This window comes from Pagrus pagrus (assembly GCF_965226575.1).
Source record: "Pagrus pagrus genome assembly, chromosome: 17".
NCBI lineage: Eukaryota > Metazoa > Chordata > Actinopteri > Spariformes > Sparidae > Pagrus > Pagrus pagrus.
Genome location: NC_140201.1, coordinates 13,600,194 through 13,620,387, shown reverse-complemented (window position 1 = coordinate 13,620,387; position 20,194 = coordinate 13,600,194). Strand labels below are relative to the sequence as shown.

General features: G+C 42.9%; 1 protein-coding gene across 2 annotated transcripts in view; it reads right to left on the bottom strand.

Annotated features, from left to right (window-relative positions):
* Positions 1–19,014, bottom strand: part of ripor2 (RHO family interacting cell polarization regulator 2) — a 68,204-nt gene extending 49,190 nt beyond the window's left edge. Inside the window, exon 1 of one of the 2 annotated variants that reach the window (XM_084379383.1) lies at positions 18,870–19,014. In XM_084379383.1, coding sequence (XP_084235509.1) covers positions 18,870–18,930 — 61 coding nt within the window. In that variant the 5' untranslated portion in view covers positions 18,931–19,014. Of the gene's footprint in view, positions 1–11,618; positions 12,032–18,869 lie in introns of those variants that run through there. The other variant, XM_084379384.1, reaches the window with a different exon arrangement.
* Positions 19,015–20,194: the final 1,180 nt, after the last annotated feature.

Below are 20,194 nucleotides of genomic sequence, written 5' to 3'. Positions count from 1 at the left end.
ACACACACACACACACACACACACACGTTCACACAAACATAACATTACCATATAGCTGTTGCCAATCAAAATCGCAGCAACAGGTAATTTAGCACCGGGTTAATCTGCATCGTCGGCTCTAATCCGCTCAAGAATTTCTCTCAGGAAGCAGAAATTTTCACTTTGGCTCACATACAGTGTAATGAACTAAGTACACTGTGCATTTTTTATTAACTTTAGATCATAACGTTAATCTTTCCTGTTGTACTCCACTGTTTTCGGTCCAAAGAAATGACTCAATGATCTGATTAAAATCACAATGAAATGAAAGGAGAAAAATGCTTTTTTGTCTCGCTGAGTAGGCTGAATAGTTATACTGTAATATATATAACCAATAAAAATAACATATGTTAGAAAATCTATATAGTTACTCTTTTAAGTCCCATCACAAAAAAACTTGCAACTTCACTCCTAAATGATTGATTGTGACACCTTCCTTCCTCTTCCTCTCCCACTCACTTTCAAACATGATTTACGCTGTACTTAAAAAACATACTTTTTCAAGCTGAAAAATACATATTTTGGTAGCAAGACTGCAGAATATTTACGATCCTCAATAAACATTCAGATATAGGAATATTATAAACAGTATGTTCCCAAGTATGTGTGTCCTTTCACTGACTCGGTCACGGTACGAATGAAACCAACCCCCCACTGACCTCCCAGCAGAGCAGTTCCTTTCCATCTGTACGAGCTACGACTGCTGTCGGTCACCACCATCGACCTCCTGCTCCACATGTAACGCGGCATTGAAACACCTTCTGACGCTCGCTCTGCCTCCAATTCTTCTGTTTTATTCAGTTAAAGCATTTATGTCCTCCATTCTCACTCGTTTTCTTTTCCGCTGAACCTTTTCTTCGTCTCTGCCCGACAACGTCTGACCACTAAACCAGGATGAGTCAGGGAGGCCACATGACTGGAGGGCAGGAAGGTCAAGGCTAAGGGATGTACAGGCACAGCTGACAGCGCTCATGTGTGTGTGTGTGTGTGTGTGTGTGTGTCTCACAGTGAAAGTGTGTGGCACTAAAATATCTGAGGAAACTGCTGCTCCTTCTCCGGTTACTATCGCTGTTTCGGCTGACTCATTGTTGGACTTCTGTAGCTGTAAATTCACTTGAATCCAAGTATATTCTGACACTGTAAACTGAAATTAAGTTTCTGTTAACAGCACGGATACTGTATGTGTGTGTGCAGCTGTACTGCCTCCTAAATAATTATTAATTCAGCTAGTATACTTCTGTACAAAAAGTTGCATGTTATTGATGTGTCTCTACAGAGGTGAACAAATTACAGGCTGTATTCTGCCCTGTGGCACGGCTCCATGCTGCTGCCCCTTTAGTCTGTAATGACTGGTTGCTTTTTGCAGGTAGAGTCTCTCCCCCGAGGGCCTGCGAGGCGCCTCACAGGCCTCCTTCTTAAATGTTTTTTAAATTAGTTTCTGCCTATAGTCTGCCTCACCGGATGTAGTCTGTTGCTTACAGCCTGTCACTGGGCTCCTATTTCAGACAGCATTTTATTTACCCTCTGCTGTCTGCGTGTCAAATTCATGTTGTTATGGGAAGGAGCTTTAAGTTATGTTACGCAAGTTAAGCTAAAGTACGTAAAAGTTACGAGACTGGACGTAGTTATTTTAACCAATAAGTTTGATCTTTTCCTTAATTTTAGAGCCTAAACCAAACCAAACTGCGACCGTTTGACAACATTCATAACCGGTGAAAAGTCATAATGTCAAAATAAGTGAGCTGTTCACCATATAACAAATTACTGCTAACTTGACTGGATGGTAAGGTAAAGCGTGATGTTTTGAAGCTGAAGGCCACTGACCAAGCTGCCATATACACGTTGAGAGTGAAAACATGTCGCTCTAATCACCCGTGTTTCACTTGTAAAAGCTTCGATAAAACCATCGTAGTCTACCTGGGAGGAAAGTCAAGGCTAAGAGCCAGATAGTTTTTTCAGGAGTTGGTGGGGACCAAAACAGAGCAAAAGGAGAGTGAATATCACATGTATGTTAATCAAGTGGGCAGAAAGACAACTACAAATGAATGCTTATGCTGCTTCATATCCACTGGATGTCTAAATAAGCAACAATTTGCTAATAAGTCAGCCATAAAAAGTATAAATGTGATTATATATTGTGTTTTCAGCTCTTTCCTCTGCTCTGAAGTGGCCAAAAAATCTTACCACACTTCAATAAAGAGCTGAACTTTTTTTTAGAAGCATCTCACTGTTGGCTGTTTGTGTCCTGAACAAAAGTGATTCTGGCGCCGGGCAGAAGTCTGAAAGACACAGTAGGCGAATCTGGAGAAAGATAGTTGATTCTTGAGTCTCACTTCCAGACCGTGGGCAGGTGCATGATTGATTTCTGGTATTTAGACCGAACACCAACAACCAATTGTTGAATCTCAATATTCAACTATCTTTCTCCACAATTGTCTACTCACCAGCCATAAATTGTTAGCTTGCTTCTTAGAAACGTCTCAAACGTCCACCAGGTTACCCCTCTCTGAAGACTCATGGGTGGTCTGTGACGTTTTCATGTTTTAAACAGGATAATCTCATTGTGAGAGCGGTTCCAAACCACTAAGTGTAAACCTTGCACGCCCAGCGTTGCCCGCAGCACAGATTGTCATGGTGACCACATGGGAATTGAAAAGCAAAGGTTAGCAGCAGATATACGCCACATGTAAACATCTGTGACCGAACAAGTGGGACGAGTTTACACTTGTGCCTGCGAAGAGAGGGAGATTTCTCCTCTTGCATCATGTGGCTTACTGAATGTTGCAGCATTAATTCACCTTCAGTCCCCAAATGCAAACAATGTTTTCTTCTCTTTAAGCCTCCCTTCTTCTTTCTTTCTCACTGCAGAAGCTAATAGTTGTCTTTTGGCAAAAGTAGGTCAGTGGAGGCAACTGTCAGAAGCAGGAGGAGGGAGCTGCAGAGCGGTAATATTCCAGCTACAGTAGGTCCCCTCAGGTCAGAGCGATTCCCAACAGAGAGCGAAGACCACTGACGCACAAACCACACTACTGTCATGTTCTTCAGTGTGTTGTATCTCTGCGGACAGAGACGACATCTGTGGCCAGACAGCGGAGGTGTATGCGTGGGTGGACTGTCAGTGTGTGACTGCTGAGGATGGAGGACAATGCTGGTGTGTGCACGAGGTTGCAGAGGAGTGGGTCAGTGCATTTCTTATAGTAGGGCAAGTAGATCAAATTAGTTTTAGATCATTCTCCAACATCTAGCAGTGACCTCTTTGGCAGCGTGCGGAGGAGGAAGTTACTGTATTTGTGTCGCAGAAAAAGTTGAGCTCAAGTTGACAGACAGCAGTAAACATTGATTGAATTATTTCCTGGTCGGACTACGACATAACAGGGCCGAACCACCGCTCTGCTGCGGGGGGAGCTCCTTCTTCATTACCAGGAAACAGTCATTACCCTCTTTCCCCGGCAATGTTTACGTACCTGTCTTTAATGTGCTTTAAAGTTGACAAGCCTTGACAAGACAAGCCTGAGGGTGTGGAGCAAATCACGGTGACATTGCTTCCTTGTAAACAACTGCCAATCGATATGCACTGCTAAAGTAGACAAACTTGTTTATTTCTGATTATTTTCAAGTAAACAGTTGGAGAGAAAGGTAGTTGATGATTGAGCCTCACTCACAGGTTATCAAGAACTGATGCGTCAGTGATTAACGACCCTGGAATGAGACTCAACAATCAACAATCTTCTCAGATAGCAAATTGTACCCGGCACGCTCATCCTGTCCACATGCCTCACGGAACGATGGCACTTGGGGACGGCCCGAGTGTCATCGTTCAACGCTTTGTGAGGGCCAGACGCACACATCTCGCACAATTTTGCTACCTAGGATTTCTCTAGAATCGTCTACTTCCGCTTTAAATACGATGGTCCAACCTCTCTGTCGTTCTGCTGTGCTTGTTTTATGTACTGTGCTGCTTTGTTAGCGTCTTTGACAAATCAAATCTATCCAACGGTGACACCCCACTGCTGGTAGCTGTCATTTTGTTTAGTCTGCAGCCCAACGGGTAAAATTAGGTGTCCAAGTTTACGTAAAAGTGTTGTTTTTGTCTGTGTCCGTTTGTTGGTTTGTCAACAGGATTACACAGAAACTGCTCAACAGATTTTAACAACACTTGGATGTAGGATGAGTCTCAGGCCAGAATATATCCCATTAACTTTTGGTAAGGATCCAGCTAAAGGGACATATCCATGAATTTTGCCTTACCTGCTTTAACAAAATGTCAAAAAAACGCGATAGGGCGTTGGCCCACCGGATATGGAGATGCTTGTCGATATTGTTGCCATGAGCCACTACAGGCGAGTTTTAAAGTAGGGATTTGACCAAATAATGTTGCATAAGTAAACACAGAAGTACTGTATAAGGTTTCTAGACAACATCTGTGGTGCCGTCCAATCACATTCACTCAACTATGTAAACTGTAGCATCAGGAGCTGTGACATAACTACCAGTTTTATGGGGCCAAACAAAACTTAGCTGTAAATCCTCTGTAACCTCTCTAAGATGTAGCTCAAAACAGTTAGAAATGCAGGTAAAGTGGCTTTTCAGTATTCCTTATACTTTCTAATTCTTCATCAAACAGCTTCTCTTGTATCTCTCTCTATAAATACTAAGCTGTGAAATGGTGCAGATAAGTCACCGCCCTCTAGCTTTCCAGTCGGTGGAGCAGGACTCACTGTGATCCTGAGCTTCAGTGGGCATCATGTCGGCTCAGAGGAGGATACAGTTTCCTGGGGTTTGCCACACAAGGCAAGTCCAGACAAGAGACTGAAGGAGAAATGGATTTGTGAAAGCTGACCTGATTTCTTGCAGTCTCATCCATGAGCTCTGTATATCCTGCTAATGCTCTGTGTGAGTGTGTGTGCAGTATCATGTGTGATGGGGTGAGCCATGTTTCACCCTCATGTATGAAGTTGATATGAATATAACATGTTAACTGAACATTTTAAGCTCCCTGTGTTGTTGGAGCGGAGTTAATAGGCTACACCAGATTGGTCAACGAGCAGCGTGAGTATGTTAATTTAGAAACAGCTCCACAAGTGTCTGTCTTGGTTTTTATTAAAGATATTTTATTTCAAGAAAGTAACTTGGTTAGCATTAATGCTAGCAAACATCAGGCATAATCCTAAACTAGCAAAGCTAGACTACATGGTTTAAACCATATTTTTTGCTTATTTTTATATGTGCTAAACTACTCAAAATATTTACAATGAGGTGTATTTGGTTAATGCTGCTAAGAAAATTTTAATTAAAAAAATTCAAGCTGTTTCATGTTGTAAAAATAAAGACTACAAACCTCTGACTTTAATATACAATTTAAATTTGTTTATTTAGCATTAACATTTCATCATGAGATTCATGTTTGAATTGATTTAGGCTCCATTGTGTTAGTTAGAAGTTAGTAAGGCTAACTGTTAAGTCAAACTCCTCAAGAATTAAAGCTCATTAAGTAACTAAAGACTTGGCTGTAGTTAGCGATAGGATGACAGAGCCTTTCAGCTGTGGCTCAGTTTTAGCCTGGATAACTTTTCCTCATATTTGTGTCTTGTTTCTTAGATTACCTGAGGAATGCTGCCCTCCTACCTTTACAACTTGTTTCAAGAAAAGCTCCTGTACTGTGAAAATGAGACCTCGGTTGGGTAATTAACCCTGCATGTTGTGTCAAGCCTTTACATTTACCTGTTCACTCCTTAAATCTCAGACGCCCTTTGGGCAAAGTCTGCAGCGAAGGCTTAGAGAGCATGGGTGAAAGCACTGCATTAGCTTACAACCCATTCATGTAGTGACACCTCACACCATTACAAACACCCGTCCCTTCAGGATTTATTTACTCTCATTAAATCTGTCGGGGACTTTAGCTGAGTGGAAAGCTCTAATAACTTGTGATTGACGCGCTATTGTGACAGAAGAAGTTTCCAAAAGCAAGCCAAAAACAACAACAAACAAACAATAGCTGTTGAGCCCAGCGATTAGTGGTTTTGTTATGCAATTGGTGGTCAGGAGATGAGAGGAGAGCGTCTTATTGCACAAGGAGGAGGAACAATAGAAAACATTCCAGCATCAGCGAGGATAAACAAACTACAGACAAAGACACAACTGTATTAAATGACAGGAACTAAGTTCGGTTTGACACCTACGGACGCAAAGCACCAACACACAACACGTTTAAAACACTAGACTGTCAGAGGAAGAGTTATTTCCTCTGTGATTCAGAAGTGTGAATATAATTCAGGGTGCTGCGAGGCCCCTAGGAGCTCCTCACTTGTGACTGAAAGCAGCTCTGTCATGCTTGCTGACCTGACCCAGTTAGTCAAACATGGGATTGTTTAGACACCAAACACCGACACTTCACTCCAGCTACGGCACCATCGATCTCATACTCAACTATGTTTTTACTATCATTAAAGTCACGCTGCCGCGGCTCTCAATCGTGACACACTGCTCTCTTGTGCTTTGCTTTTGCTCGCTGTTTGCTAACCGCGCCGCCAGCAACATGAGTGGACTAGCGGAGCAGCAAAATCTGGCCCTTTGAATTACTCATGAGGAGGAAGAAGGAGTTAAAGAAGCCATTGTGTTTATTTTGGTCTCAATGGAGCCGCTGTGCACTTTTACTGATATCTTTGTTTCATTTGGTGCGGCCATTTCTTCTTCTGAGAAGTGCTTCCACAAAGGGGGGGCTGTGCATGCGTGTGGTAAAGTGTGATAACAGGGGAAGAAAGCAGAGCTGTGTTTGGGTGAACCTCCGAGTTAAAACACTTTGGTTGTATTTTCTGTGAAATCTGGATGGAATCGTTCAGGTCAGATGGGTGTTTGGTGGAGAGGTGATTTTGCAGCGGCTCATGGTTCAGGCCTTGGCACACCGAGTCTGTTTTTTAATCCTCATAAACTCAGTCTGACATTGCCTTCGATTTTCAATAACCAGTCGCTGAAGACCAATGCATCTGCCTCAGTATAACACTGATGGGTAGCCGTGCAAACATATCGGTTTTGGCAATATCGAGAAGGCATGTATGTAAAAGCAGCGTCTGTCTTGTCTGTAGTCGTCGCCATTGTTGTTATTACGCCTCCTTTTCCTCAGTGCACTGCTTAACAACAGCTTGACAACCGCGCTAGTCTTGTCCGTGGCTAATTGTTAGTCTTCTCGTGGCGCTCGTTGGACCTTCTGTTTTTTTCAGACAAGAAACCGCCGTCTAATGTCACGATGCCAGACGAATCAGTCGACTTGGTGGAGTGGATACACTCAAAGGTCTGGACCGAGACGAGTCTTTAGTGTCTGAGTCGTGATCCAAGTGACCTGATTACACGAGAAGCCAAAATATCCGTCTACGTCCTCAGAGGGTCACTCAAAATTACTTCTAAACATAGATTTTGTGTTTATGTGCCCTGGTTTTGTAATATCTGTCTCTGAGATTTCTCCCTAAGCAAAAGGGGGTTGCAGGGAAGACAGAGAGCAGCGCTGGGAGCTTGGGCTGTTATTTAATTTTACATAGATATGTTGATTGTTAGTGTTACAGTAGTACAACTTAAGCTCTGCATCAGCCAAATCACATTTTCTGACACTATGTTTCATGAAGACAGCTTGGTAGCTTCATTCTGTGAAGGAGGATGACATCCCCAATCATTATCCTGCCTTCCGAGCTCGGTTTGGACAACTTTTTTACCGAGCAGCGAACTTCAACAGGCATAACACCAGACCTACATGAACTGCTGAACAAATATAAGATGTGGGCGGCAATTCAGAGGTCTGAAACCCCACAGTGGTGCTAAATGTCATATGTGGTGCTCACAGCAATGAAAAATGACATTTAAATACTCACTGTGAACATACCTGAAAACCTGTACACTGTAAAACAACTAAAGATATCATGGATACCAGTAAAGCTGAGTGAGGTAATATATCATTCCTATACTGGGTGAACAGCCCCTTTAATCCAGACACAAATCAGCCCACCTACTATTTACCCACTACCTCAGTTTACTCAGACCTCCATGGTTAAATGTGTATATGTATGCAGGAGCCACATTTCCAAATACAGAGCTTACAACCCGGTCAAAGCGTGTCCCAAATTTCATGGCTTGAAAAAGGCAGTCAGCCGACTGTGAGTCCCTTTTCATGTTTCTGCAGGGGACGAAGCTAAAACACATTGTTCCCACTCAGTAAAGCTAACAGGCTTTTTGCTAATTCATACAACCTGAAGTGGACTGAGAGAGAGTGTGAGCGAGGAGGAGAGGCAGGGACAGAGGAGGGAGAGAGAGTGAGGTTGGCGCTGCGTATTTGTTCCTTTCAGACACTCTGACATTTCTGCTGCCAGGCTAAAAGTAGAGCTCCTTTAGTCGTAATTCAGCGCGCTTCAGCACAGCAGCGAAAGGATGACAAACGAGAGTAACCATGCCTTATACAACCTATTGTGCAGGGAAGCCAGCAAAGACATCCGATACACGTCTTTTTAAATGCTTTATGACGACTGTCTTTCACTTAATATTTTATTTCTACGCTGCCAGCACCCTCAAAGACATTCTTACTTGACACCACACCACCCGCTGAGCCACTGGAGGTCACCGCGTGAGGGTGACGGTTTGGCTCGGCCCAGGCACGAAAAGCACACGCGTGTATGAAAGTGCAGTACCAGCAGGCGGCCATAATGATGGGAGCAATGGACCACAACAATTCAAATAGCCGGAAAGTGCATTTCAGAGGCAGATTGGGGTGGTTGTGTGGTTTATTTATGGGACTGTAACCTATTTGACCAGAATTTGAGTCGTGTGTGAGGCGGTAGTTATTTTAAACAAAACCACGATCTTTTCCTAAACCTAACCAAGTAGTTTTGGTGTCTTTATTTTGGAGAGGCAGGGCGAAACTCGAGAGTGACATAATGGACCCATTACAGGGTTTGGCATCATACCAGGTTTGCAATCCACAAGTTTCCTGTTACCTTGGAAGACGCTGGTTCTGATGAATGGGTGTGGCTTAAGATGGATGTGGGCGGGGCTTCCTGGAAGATCAATTTAATCCTGAAATTGATATGAGTTACTGTATTTATAATGTATTCATAAAATGAACATTATCTGTATTGGATACTCTTTTCAGCTGAATACATGCTCAACCCTGGTGTTGCCTTTAAGCGCCTTGAAGGTTTTTTTTTTGCTTGAGACCCCCCATCACAGGTCCATCTGTTGTGAGCAGTTCAGTTCAACAGTGATTTTCCCTGTTTACACTGTTTCATCTGAATATTTTTAGAGACTTGAAGAGTCTTTTGCAAGTCACTATTTTGCAAGGAATATACAACAATTCCCATGTTGGGATCCAACGCGTACGACAGTCGCAAGCTCACACTTCAGATACTTCAAGCTGAGTTCATTCAACACTAAATTATAATTTTGTTTGTAGAAAAGCTCAAAGATTTGCAAATCCAGTACTAATGATGAAACTAATTATTGAGAGAGAAAATAAGCCAGTGGTTGTGAATTTGCATTCAGCACAGTTAGAATGAAACATTTGAATATTCAGCACAAAGACACACAGTATAATTTCCATCACTAAACCAAAGAGCTAATTAGAACAGAAAATATAAGTGATCCATATTCTGCAACCTTCAGCTCCGTCTATGAATAAACACGCTGATGCCTGCCGGCCATCCTCCAGACGAAATATGTGCGCTGTGATTGGCTGGTTTGTTGCAGAGAGTCAGCTGGCTGCATACCTCCTGGCTGCGATGTTCAAAGGGAACGTCACATTACCATCGGTGTATCTCAGGCAGAAGTGGGTCAGAGGAGGCATTATCATACATTACACACCAAATGATGCAATATCTGGGAATATCCTCGTGATCACTGTCCACTCATTATCAGTGGAGCTGCTGCTGCGGCGCACTTAGAGTCGGCATGGAGCTTAAATATGTCTTAAAATATATAAATTTGTGAGTACAGCACCAGCAGTCGTTGTGTAATTAAACACTTCAGTGAGCAATCAAAATATAATATGTGGCAAAGAAATTGTAGGATATGTATAGTTGACCACCGTCACTGTTGTGTGCGTTTTAAAGGGAGCAAAATGATTCATCAGAGTTAAAAGGCTTTCGTGACATGAGACAGGAAGTGGAAAGTAACACATGAGGATCTAAGCTACAAAATAAAAACAGGAAATGACGAAACCAAAACCAAAACCATAAGAAAGATTGATATCGCTCTAATGTCTGGCAGTTTAATATATTGCTACAACCAGCAGCAGGTTAGCTTAGCTTAGCATAAAGACTGGAAAATTAAAGCACAGTAACAGTCTTTTTATATCCGAGGATAAACTGAAGTGTAAAAATGACTCACTCCTTATCCCTGCTTGAGGCTGGGAGCTCGAGGCTACATTAGCCGCTACTAGCATTAACACAGAAGCCTCCGGCGGTCAAACTGATTGTGGGTAATTTGGGCTCAGGTGGAATAAAAAAGATGCGTTATTTTTGTATGCAGGTACAATGCTACATATGGTGGAGTACTCCTTCGAACACAAAAAGCATTAAAGGCGAAGTACGTAAGAATTGGCCCATGTCGAATTCATATTCAAAACAAATAGGGGACAGTACATGACCACAGTAACTGCTATGGGTTGCAAGCTGAAGCTGCCATTAGCCTATAAACTTGGTTAGCAGTGCAGCTATAGCGGTCCAGATTATTAGCTCTGGACATCTGGGGAGTGTTGGTGTTAACACGGCTTTCGAAGTAGCTCTGGACTGGGACAGTCTGGGGCTAGCTGGCTAGCATGTGAACTTAACTCACACATGGCTTTTCCACAATCATGGTCAGAGATTTTATTTTTCGCACGGCTCCAAAAAAATGAACAAACCTCGATTGTTACATCACCTGACATCCTTCTCCCCTTTCCCCTCTACCTTTGAATAACCATCTACCGCTCATCGCTCTTCCAGGATCCAACTGAACTGTAAGTTGTGATTACAGCTGCTTTTAAAATGAAACCGCTCTCAAAAAAAGTACATGTTGAAGAGATTTTCTCGTGGTGAATAATGCTTGGTTAAAAACATCTGCCTGTTATACAAGAACGCCCACACTGCAGAGGGCACGGCTCCTCTCTGCTTTCTAAAAAAGGGTAAAAGTTGAAAAATCAATAAACAAACTCTGCACACAACTCCTGCACAGACTAACTGGAGACTAAAGTGTGCACTTCTAATTAGCCAAGGATCTATTGATTGACTAATTATGGCAATCATTGCATGTATTAACAACAAACATGACTTCAATTAGTGGCATAGTGAAGCTTTTCTTCTTCTTCACTAAGATAAATCAGGCTTTGATGTTTATCTTAAAGCATCAGCGTGTATCAGAGTCTACTCAACCGTGCAGCAAACAACCCCACCTACGCAGCTGAGGAGATCCCTCTGGGCCACCCTTTAGCCTTCACCCTCTTCTTAACCCTGATCGCAACCACAAGACACAAACCAACCAGTCTGACCTCGCTGTAATCCTCGAGCAGCCCACCTCTAAACCCACGCCTGCTTTCACACTTCGCAACTGACCCTTGGCGAGCCTACCGTCCTCGTAGAAGACATCCTCCGCTTCCTCGCGCATCATCTCATCCAGGTCATCCTCTGCAATGTCGGTCATAGCCATCACTACTCCTCTTCTTCTTCCTCTTCTTCCTCTCCTTCTTCTCCTCTGCCCCTCGTCTCCCTTTGCAGACTAATCGGAGCTTCAGAGAGAGTGACTGGGCTGTAAAATTGAATCAATGCCGGCTCGGCCTCTTCGCTTCAGGCGACAGTCCGATCACCGGCAGGCTCCTCGCTCGAGTAGCACAGGACTGGGACTGAGCTGACTGAGCGTCAACTCTCACGAGGGCGTGTGTGTGTGTGCAAGTGAGTGTGTAAGTGCCAGGTGAAGTGTGTGTGTGGGTGAGAGAGAGGACTCCCAGCGACCTTCACTAAGTTTCAGCAACAGTGGCGATTTCATAACATCCTGTGCAAAGCTGAAGTGAGAGTGTGCTGTTTCGAGAGCACTTGTATGAGTAAGTGTGCGCATGTGTGTGTGTGTGTGTACTGTATGTGGAGAGTCAGTGTTGTGTGCATGTGTGTCCGCGTGTGTCCATATGCACAGTATGGCTCTCCATGGTGAGTCAGCTCGGGCAGCTGGTGGTTTACAAGAATAATTAGATTCTGTATTTTGAGCCAGCAGGGACATGCAGTAAAGGGTGTGAAAACGTGTGTGTGTGTGTCTGTGCGCGTGAGCTTGTGTGTGCATGACATGGCGGGTGAGATGTGAGGCCGGCTATACTTGTCATTCCTTCACAGCTCACTAGGAATCATGGGACCACACTGATTGCTCCCTCTATTTTTTCACTTGGCCCACATTGAGTGGGCCTCGGCAGAGCCGATAACGTCTGGTGTCGTCTCCATGGAGCCGCTCAGGATAAACACACTCACCTGCTCTGAGGAAAACAGATCCAGACACTGTGGGAGGCTCTGTTTGTACCGCTCGTTTAATCAGAGTTCTTACATTTGGGACTTTTGCGTCACATTTGAGTCACATGAGCTGCAGCCATATTTTGAACAACTCTGCAGGTCGCTCGGCACCACTAAAGATGTTTCCAGAATTTTAAAGGAGACCTGTTATTATTTTTACCTTTCCTTTATTGTTTTAAAAAGGTTCCAGTGCATGTAAAAGATCTCGAAAGCTAAAAAGTTCAAAGTCTGCACCAACAGACGCTCTTCTCTCCCACAGAAAACGCTGCTCCTCGAACGCCTCGTCAGTGGTCCTGCCTTTAATTCTGTGACTTTATGACATCACACTACGTCACCATGTCACACATTTGCATAATTAATGTCTAGTGGCTAGTTGTTGGTAATGCAGCTCTAACAAAGGTTCAGGTCTTTGCTGTATTTTTCTTGCCACACTGTCGTTCACTCCTCTCACACATGCTGCCTCATAACTTCCTGCTGTCTTTATCTGCGGCTGTCAGTTAAGATATCAGCTGTTCTCATCAGCTGGGCACGTCTATCAAATAGCACAGTGACATTGTTAGCCTGTAATCTTGCTATTGTCTTTTTTAATATGAATCTCTCACTGTCTTGAGTACATTGTTCTTCATCATCTTCATTTCATCAGCCTATCAGTGTCTGCAGAGTCATCAGACACCACCGGCACCAGTGTCTGGACCGCATTGAGGGATTTCTCTCGCTGCTGTTCGGGGCAGCAGGATCACAGATCTCCCTGTAGAGTCTATTGCTGCGTTCCAGACAACTTCGGTGGTCATGTTTTACTTTCAGATTTCTGAAATAATACTAGTTGGCACTAAAAGCAAAGTGCAGCTGAGACTAATGAACATGTCATTATATTTGCAGGTATCTGGTCATAAACGGAAGTATTGGACAGATCAAAACCTTCGATGAATGAATGATTGAATGAATGAAACGAAAACATTTTCATGACTGTCAACCAACAAAATGATGGGCTGACACTGTGATGACTCGAGCCACACTGCTAGCTAGCTTGGCTAAATACACTGTTGTAACAATGCTGCACGTATCTTGGACATAGAATGACCTCAGCCACTGACACTTTCTTGTTAGGCGACATCACCCAACTCAAACTCAGTACAACTTGTGAACCAAACTTTTAATGTGCAATGACAAACTTTCCAGCCGGTCACAGGCAGGGTGACTCTAATTTAAGAAAACCTGAAAAAGTTTTGCACCATCCCCAGGAGGCCCCTTACCAGTGCCTCTCAAGCATTTCATGTTCACTCCCAAATTACTGTTAGCATGTAGTCTCGTCTCTTTTTGACCTTTAATTTATTCTAAGATGAAAAAGTAAAAAAAACAACACAGACACAGAATTTCTTCCCCTTTCTCAAACCGGGCCTCGGCCTGTCTTCGCTGTGCAGTTTCTCTGACTCACACCCCATTTACACAAACCAATTCCCAACCAAAATAGAAACTAGGCCTCAAGTCAATTCATTATCACTTTTCCTTCAGACTTCCTCTCCCCTGCCACCACCTCCCTTTAAGGCCAAAGCTCGAGGGAGCGAACCTGGAGACAAACTCATTTTCACCGAGGCTAGTCCAGGCAACTCAGATATATCACATCTATCAGGAGGTGGGATGTGCGGTACCAATACATATGAAGTACATGTACTGTGTAATGTGTTGGGTTAATGACAATGGATACAAGTTTATAGGATGGGAGGATATCTTATTATTCTGAGGTCAGTGAGGAGGCTGCTGTGAGAGACATAAATAGAGACAGCGAGGGCTCATGTGTTCGCATGTTATCTGTCTGTCTGATCCAGGAACCAAAACTGCAACAGCGGCTAAAAGTGGAAGCAAGAACAAGAACTCTGAGCTGCTTTGACCACAACAACCCAAAACAGTCACGCACATCACTCTTTATAAAAACCAGCAAAAGCTACTGTAACCTATTGCAACTGCATTACAGCTCACTTTAAAATGTGTAGCAGTAAGTGGACGTGTCATCACTCGTGCCGTCATGATCTGCTGATTTGGACTGTTTTAGTTAAGTAGTATGTTCAGTTTGCAGCTAGTCTAAGCTGTGCAGAATTAGCTTTCACAAGCATATATCACAAGGTTAAATGCAGTATACGCAATCTGATTGCTTCTTTGGCTTTTGCTGACTTTTAATGAGCTTTTAATGAGGAAGAAACAGAATGTGGGTCACCGCTGAGAGACGTTCAGTCATCATCAGCGAGGAGCTCCACTGCTGAAAGCCACTGATTCAGTCAGTGACGATGATGATTCAGTAAATTTAGCTCAGTTTAAAGAGGCACTGCTCACTTATATGTGCTTTTTGAACTGTAAACTACATTATATAAATCTATCAGTTAATCATTTAAACGCACAATATGTTATTTCTGACACTATGGGGTTTTTCTCTCCGAACAAAACAATAGATGTCCCGAAAGTGGCGCCAGCTTGAGGTTTACAATATTTTTGACACATTAGTGTTAGTGTGAGCAAACAGCTCAACAGAATATATAACAAAGATCTACTTTTTTTGACTGAACAATAATGAACAATATTATAAGTTCATATTGTATAATTTTTCAATCAAAAAGGCCAAACATTTGCTGATTCCTTGTTCTCCAGCTGAGGATTTGCTTCTTTTAAATGACTATAAACTGAGTATCTTTGCATTCTGTAGCGTTCAGTCACACAAAACGTGATTCCTTGAAATTGTGACAAGAATTTTAAACTATTTTTAATCAAGTAAATAATCAGCTACAGGCCTATTCCAAACACATATTCACACATAAACATAAAAATCAAGTCATGGGCTGTGTTTCACGCAGTGAGCAGGGCGGGATACGGCAGAATGAAAACACCCTGCTGACAGTATGGAAAGAAAACGTGTTCACAGATTTGTCTAATCCAAAATGAGAAGTGGCAGAGAACAGTAATATGCATTGGGAACAACTTTCCAGAAGCAACAGGAAATTACAGAAAGTGGTGAAACTAACTGAGAAGCAGACCAATCAAGAACCATGAAGGCGCAGTGCAGGGAAATAATCACTATGTAATGTATTAATGACATATAATATTGGGAAAGTAATTTCACAATCATGCCGCTCAGCAAGGCTCCATACCAACTTTGATTATTGTTCGTCTGTGGCAATAACCACATGAACGACTTGCAATCACTGAATTGTAACCAGTGTTGTGGTTCACAGCCGACAGTAGGGACTCTTAAACTTAGTGCTCTGAACCTAGAAACATGATGCAGGGAGAAGCCAAACCCAGTGTCATATGCAGATCCATCCCACTCCCATCTGTTCACCGGCATAATCATCACACGTTCTGGTGATTGTATCGTGATTAACGTGCAAAACATTCCTGAGAATAAACCCAGAGTTACAATATTCACAGCAAAAATGGTGCATACAAATCGGAGCGCTCAGACATTACAACAACTCTCACAAGCAACATCTGACCATGAGCTACTTCACTGGCAGAGAAACGGGGTCAAGTTTAGGCTGCGTTTGCCTTGCTGCATTTCAATGACTGGTTACATTGTTGTCAGCAGCAGATAGAGAAACCCCCCCCGCTTCGGGAAATGCAAACGCATGCTGCTGGGATGCAAACACACAACGCCAGACACACACATACACACGTCCATATAATAATACTCACACACAAAGCCACCAAAACACAGCACGGACAAACAGACAGGAACGTACACACACTTCACACACACACACACAGTTGTAACTACGGCATTGCAATGAGTAGCACAATCAGACCGGCTCTGTACAATGGTGTTGTTTGAATGGGGTCAAACAATGGAGCTCTTTGGCATCTGAATCGAGCCAGATGATGAGTGTCCCAGGAGGCTGAATAGGCGGCTTCAGCCTCCTACACACTCGCTCCTCTGGCCCTGACAATATGCATCAGTGCGCCGCCTGTTACTGTGGACTAAAATATCCGTTATTAGCATGGAAGCAGCGACTCATTAGCATCCAGGCTAATTCTATGGTGCGAGGTAATTTGCATGCATCGAGCATCTCGCACAGATGCTAAAATGGCCCAAAAAATGCTAGAAAACTAGAGGAAGTAATTAGCTTTACACTACAGTATCATTGAAAACCTCAAGATGTTTCACGGTTTGGGTTTTTGGTTTGTTGTTTCCTGTTTCATTTTGAAGATTATATCCTCGTGCCATGTTTTACATTCCACTTCTTGTCTTTGTCTGTTTTCCCGCCCTTTTTCTGTGTTCATTTGTGTTCATTTGTTCATTAGCCGTTGTGTATTCAACGCTGTGTTTTTCCTTTACTTTTTGTTGATTTTCCTTCTGTGTCTGGTTTGTTGTCACTGTTGTATTTTTGTTTTCCCTTAGACTTTCCTTTCCCTGCATTTTCTTGTACTTGCATTTTGAAGTTCGAACTTTGGATATCAGCGTATCATTAAAGCTTGCTTTGTGTTCTTTTACCTTCCTGCCTCCATGTGTCTTGCGCTCCTTTTCAGTAAAACCATAACAACATGGAGATGTTCAAACATTGTTTACTGTTGCTTTTCTGGATTGGTCGAAAGACCTACAGCAAAGTAATTTTTTTTCCTTTCCTTCAGTGTGTTATATTGGTTCCTGTACATGAAAGTTGAAAAAGTCAAAGTCCACACCAACAGAAGCTCCTCTCTCCTGCAGAAAACACTGATCCTGAACGCCTCGTCAGTAGTCCCGCCTTTAATTCCGTGACTTAGTGACATCACACTACGTCTTCATGTCACTTATTCACATAATTTATGCCTAGTGGCTAGTTTGGCAAGTAAGAATTGATTTAGCACAGCTGCTCTGTTGTTGTTAGTGGTGCTGGGTCAGGCGTGTGTGCGCTGACCAATCAGGGGAGACTGTGTATTTGGGAGGAGGGGCCTTAAAGAGACAGGAGCTAAAACAGAGTGTTTCAGACAGAGAGGGCAATAAAGCATGTAAACCTTGTCTAGTAGTAAAATGAGCATAATGTCTCCTTTAAAAAACTGTTTCATTATCAGTGCTCACAAACAGGCCAGAAAACAGGTTGTCTAAGTGTGATTTAGAGCCAATGTACACGATATGTGCTGCTTTAATAATAACACGTTAAATCTCTGTGTTCTATAAAAAGACTGAAGAATATAAATAAAGAAATACAGAGTTAAAGAGACAACGAAACTATAAAGGTTACGAGCATGAATGAAGAGTGGAAAATACACCCGTCACACACAAGGACACTGTTGAAACACAAAAGCACACAAAAAGCCGATTCATAAATCCTGTGGAAACTGGATTTCTGAGTAAAGGAAACTTGAGTAAACTCGTGCTGCAACAGCCTGTCACAGCTCGGAGATATCAAACACACGAGTCGATGGGGAAGTTTGAGGAGGAGACGGATGGGAAAAAAGTTCTTGATGTCGGCGTGCACTTCCTCTGCTGAACCATGACAGACGGATACAGATGAAAAAGGACATAAATATAATGTCCTTTTTGGAGGATGCTGCAAGAGCTCCTGAGGTCAACCCTCCTTTGATAACTCTCACAGACTAATAGAGGACGTCTTCTCTCCTCTCCTATCGCTCCCACTTTGTTCCCTAAACCTCCGGCGTCTCCTTCTTCTTCTTTCTCTCTCACAATGATGACAAAATGGGATGATTGTGAAGCGCCGCCTGGTTACCCTGGTAACAATAATGAGGGCATTGCATGGTAAATCCAATTTGCCACGGCGCTCTCTGACTCATTTGAGGTGCACGTGTGTGAGTTAGTGTGTGCGTGCGTGCGACGCGCTGTGGCTTCATGCGTCTGATGGAGGACAACCATAATGTACCATACGCCACGCACATATATTCACACACAAAGAAACACGCAGGCTCACATCTTTTCTCCTTGATTTCTTGACAAACTGGAGAGCCCAGACAAGTACGAGACAGTTCAAGACAGGACAAGAAGTCAAAATTGCACCGAAGATACAAGCAGGTGAAGCCTAATGAATAAAACTGAGAATAACTGCATAAAACATCCTGCAATCAGCGTAAACCTCTGATTGAAATACCTCATGAATACCAGGAGTCAGAGGTATTAAACCAGAAAATTAGTCTGTGCAAACAAGAGAGCGTCAGAATGTATGAACTTGCAAATGAGACCTGAATTTCAAATTATTCTTGTACAAACTTGGTTGACTTAAGTTTCGTAGTAGCATCCAGACAAACACCACCTGGACAAACATGCAGCCGGTAATTGATTCATTGATTCATGCACAGATTAATGTGCAGCAGGAAGCAAAGTTATGTTAATAAATAACCAAAAGTACCTACTGTAAGTATATCGATATCTTTTCATCTTTAAACGGTTGTACGTCCTGACTCTGCGGTGCATTCTGTTAAAGAGTAATCCCAGCGGTCGCCCTCTTGTCAGTGTGAAGTCTGAAACTCCTTTCCGGCTGTCACCAATTTCTATTTTCATGCTCTCTCCCCGTCTCTCCCTGTCCCTATTGTATTTTGTCTTTCTCTGTTCCACAATTGGATCCTTTTCTCTCGCTCATTTGCTCTTTGCCTTTCTGTCTCTGTCCCAGAGTGCACAGAGGGCATCAGACAATGGCAGCAATACAGCCGCAACACGCCAGCTGTGCGGACTGGCACCACAGAGATGGCAGTGCCCATGTTGTGCCCTGCTGCTGCCGGGCACACCTGGAGGGAAGAGATAACAAGAGCACTCAACCGCATGAATCAGCAAACCGCTCACAGTCTTATCTGTTCATTCGTCTCTGACCCTCTGTATTAAATCTATATGGGTGAACGCAAGACAATATGGAGTAAGATCACGTTAAAACAATGGCGGTAGCTGCAAAGTTTGAATGTTAAGGTGTCTCCATAGTGTTTGCTGAACTTTATCCATAAATCGGGTGCAGAAGTTATGTGCATGGTCCAGGAGTTTGGAACGTAGTGTCTGTTTTCCAACACCTAACAGTTAAAGTGTTAGCATGTTTGGCTAACCAGCTTACTATCTACAGCAGTGGCCTACACAAGCATCACTTTCAGCGTCAAGGAGCATTTCATGGTATGTTACAGGGTAATTTATAAAACAGCCATATGTAGGACTAGCACATCAACAGAGTAGTATTTCTCTGCTACACAGTGGACGTGCTGTTTGAGTTCAGAATTGAACCAGCGACCTTCCGATAACAAGACACTGGCTCTACCCATGAGCCACAGCCACCACATAATGTAATGTAAAATACAAACAGGTGACCTAAAAAGCCAACGTAGAGTATGTCCTGGGTGTTAGGAAAATCAGATTATTATGTATTAATATAGCCTATTTGTAATATTAAGACAAACTTGAGCTACAATGTAAAAATCTCTTAGGACTGTGAACCACAGATGTTATCTTAGACTGAAAACCCAGTGACTTCAAGACACGAGAACTGGAAGTGCAAAAATGCTGATTTATTTCTGGGTTTTTGGACTCATTCCTGAGGAACTCTTTTATTTTATAGAATAGCAATTTTTGGAGTGTGATCTGCCACAGTTACCTTTGTAAACTGCATACTATGCAAGAACAAAACAGGGGGAGCAACAGATGGTGAATGGTCAATAAGAACCAAAGACCAAATGGGAAAAGTGCTTGTTATGAAAGTTAT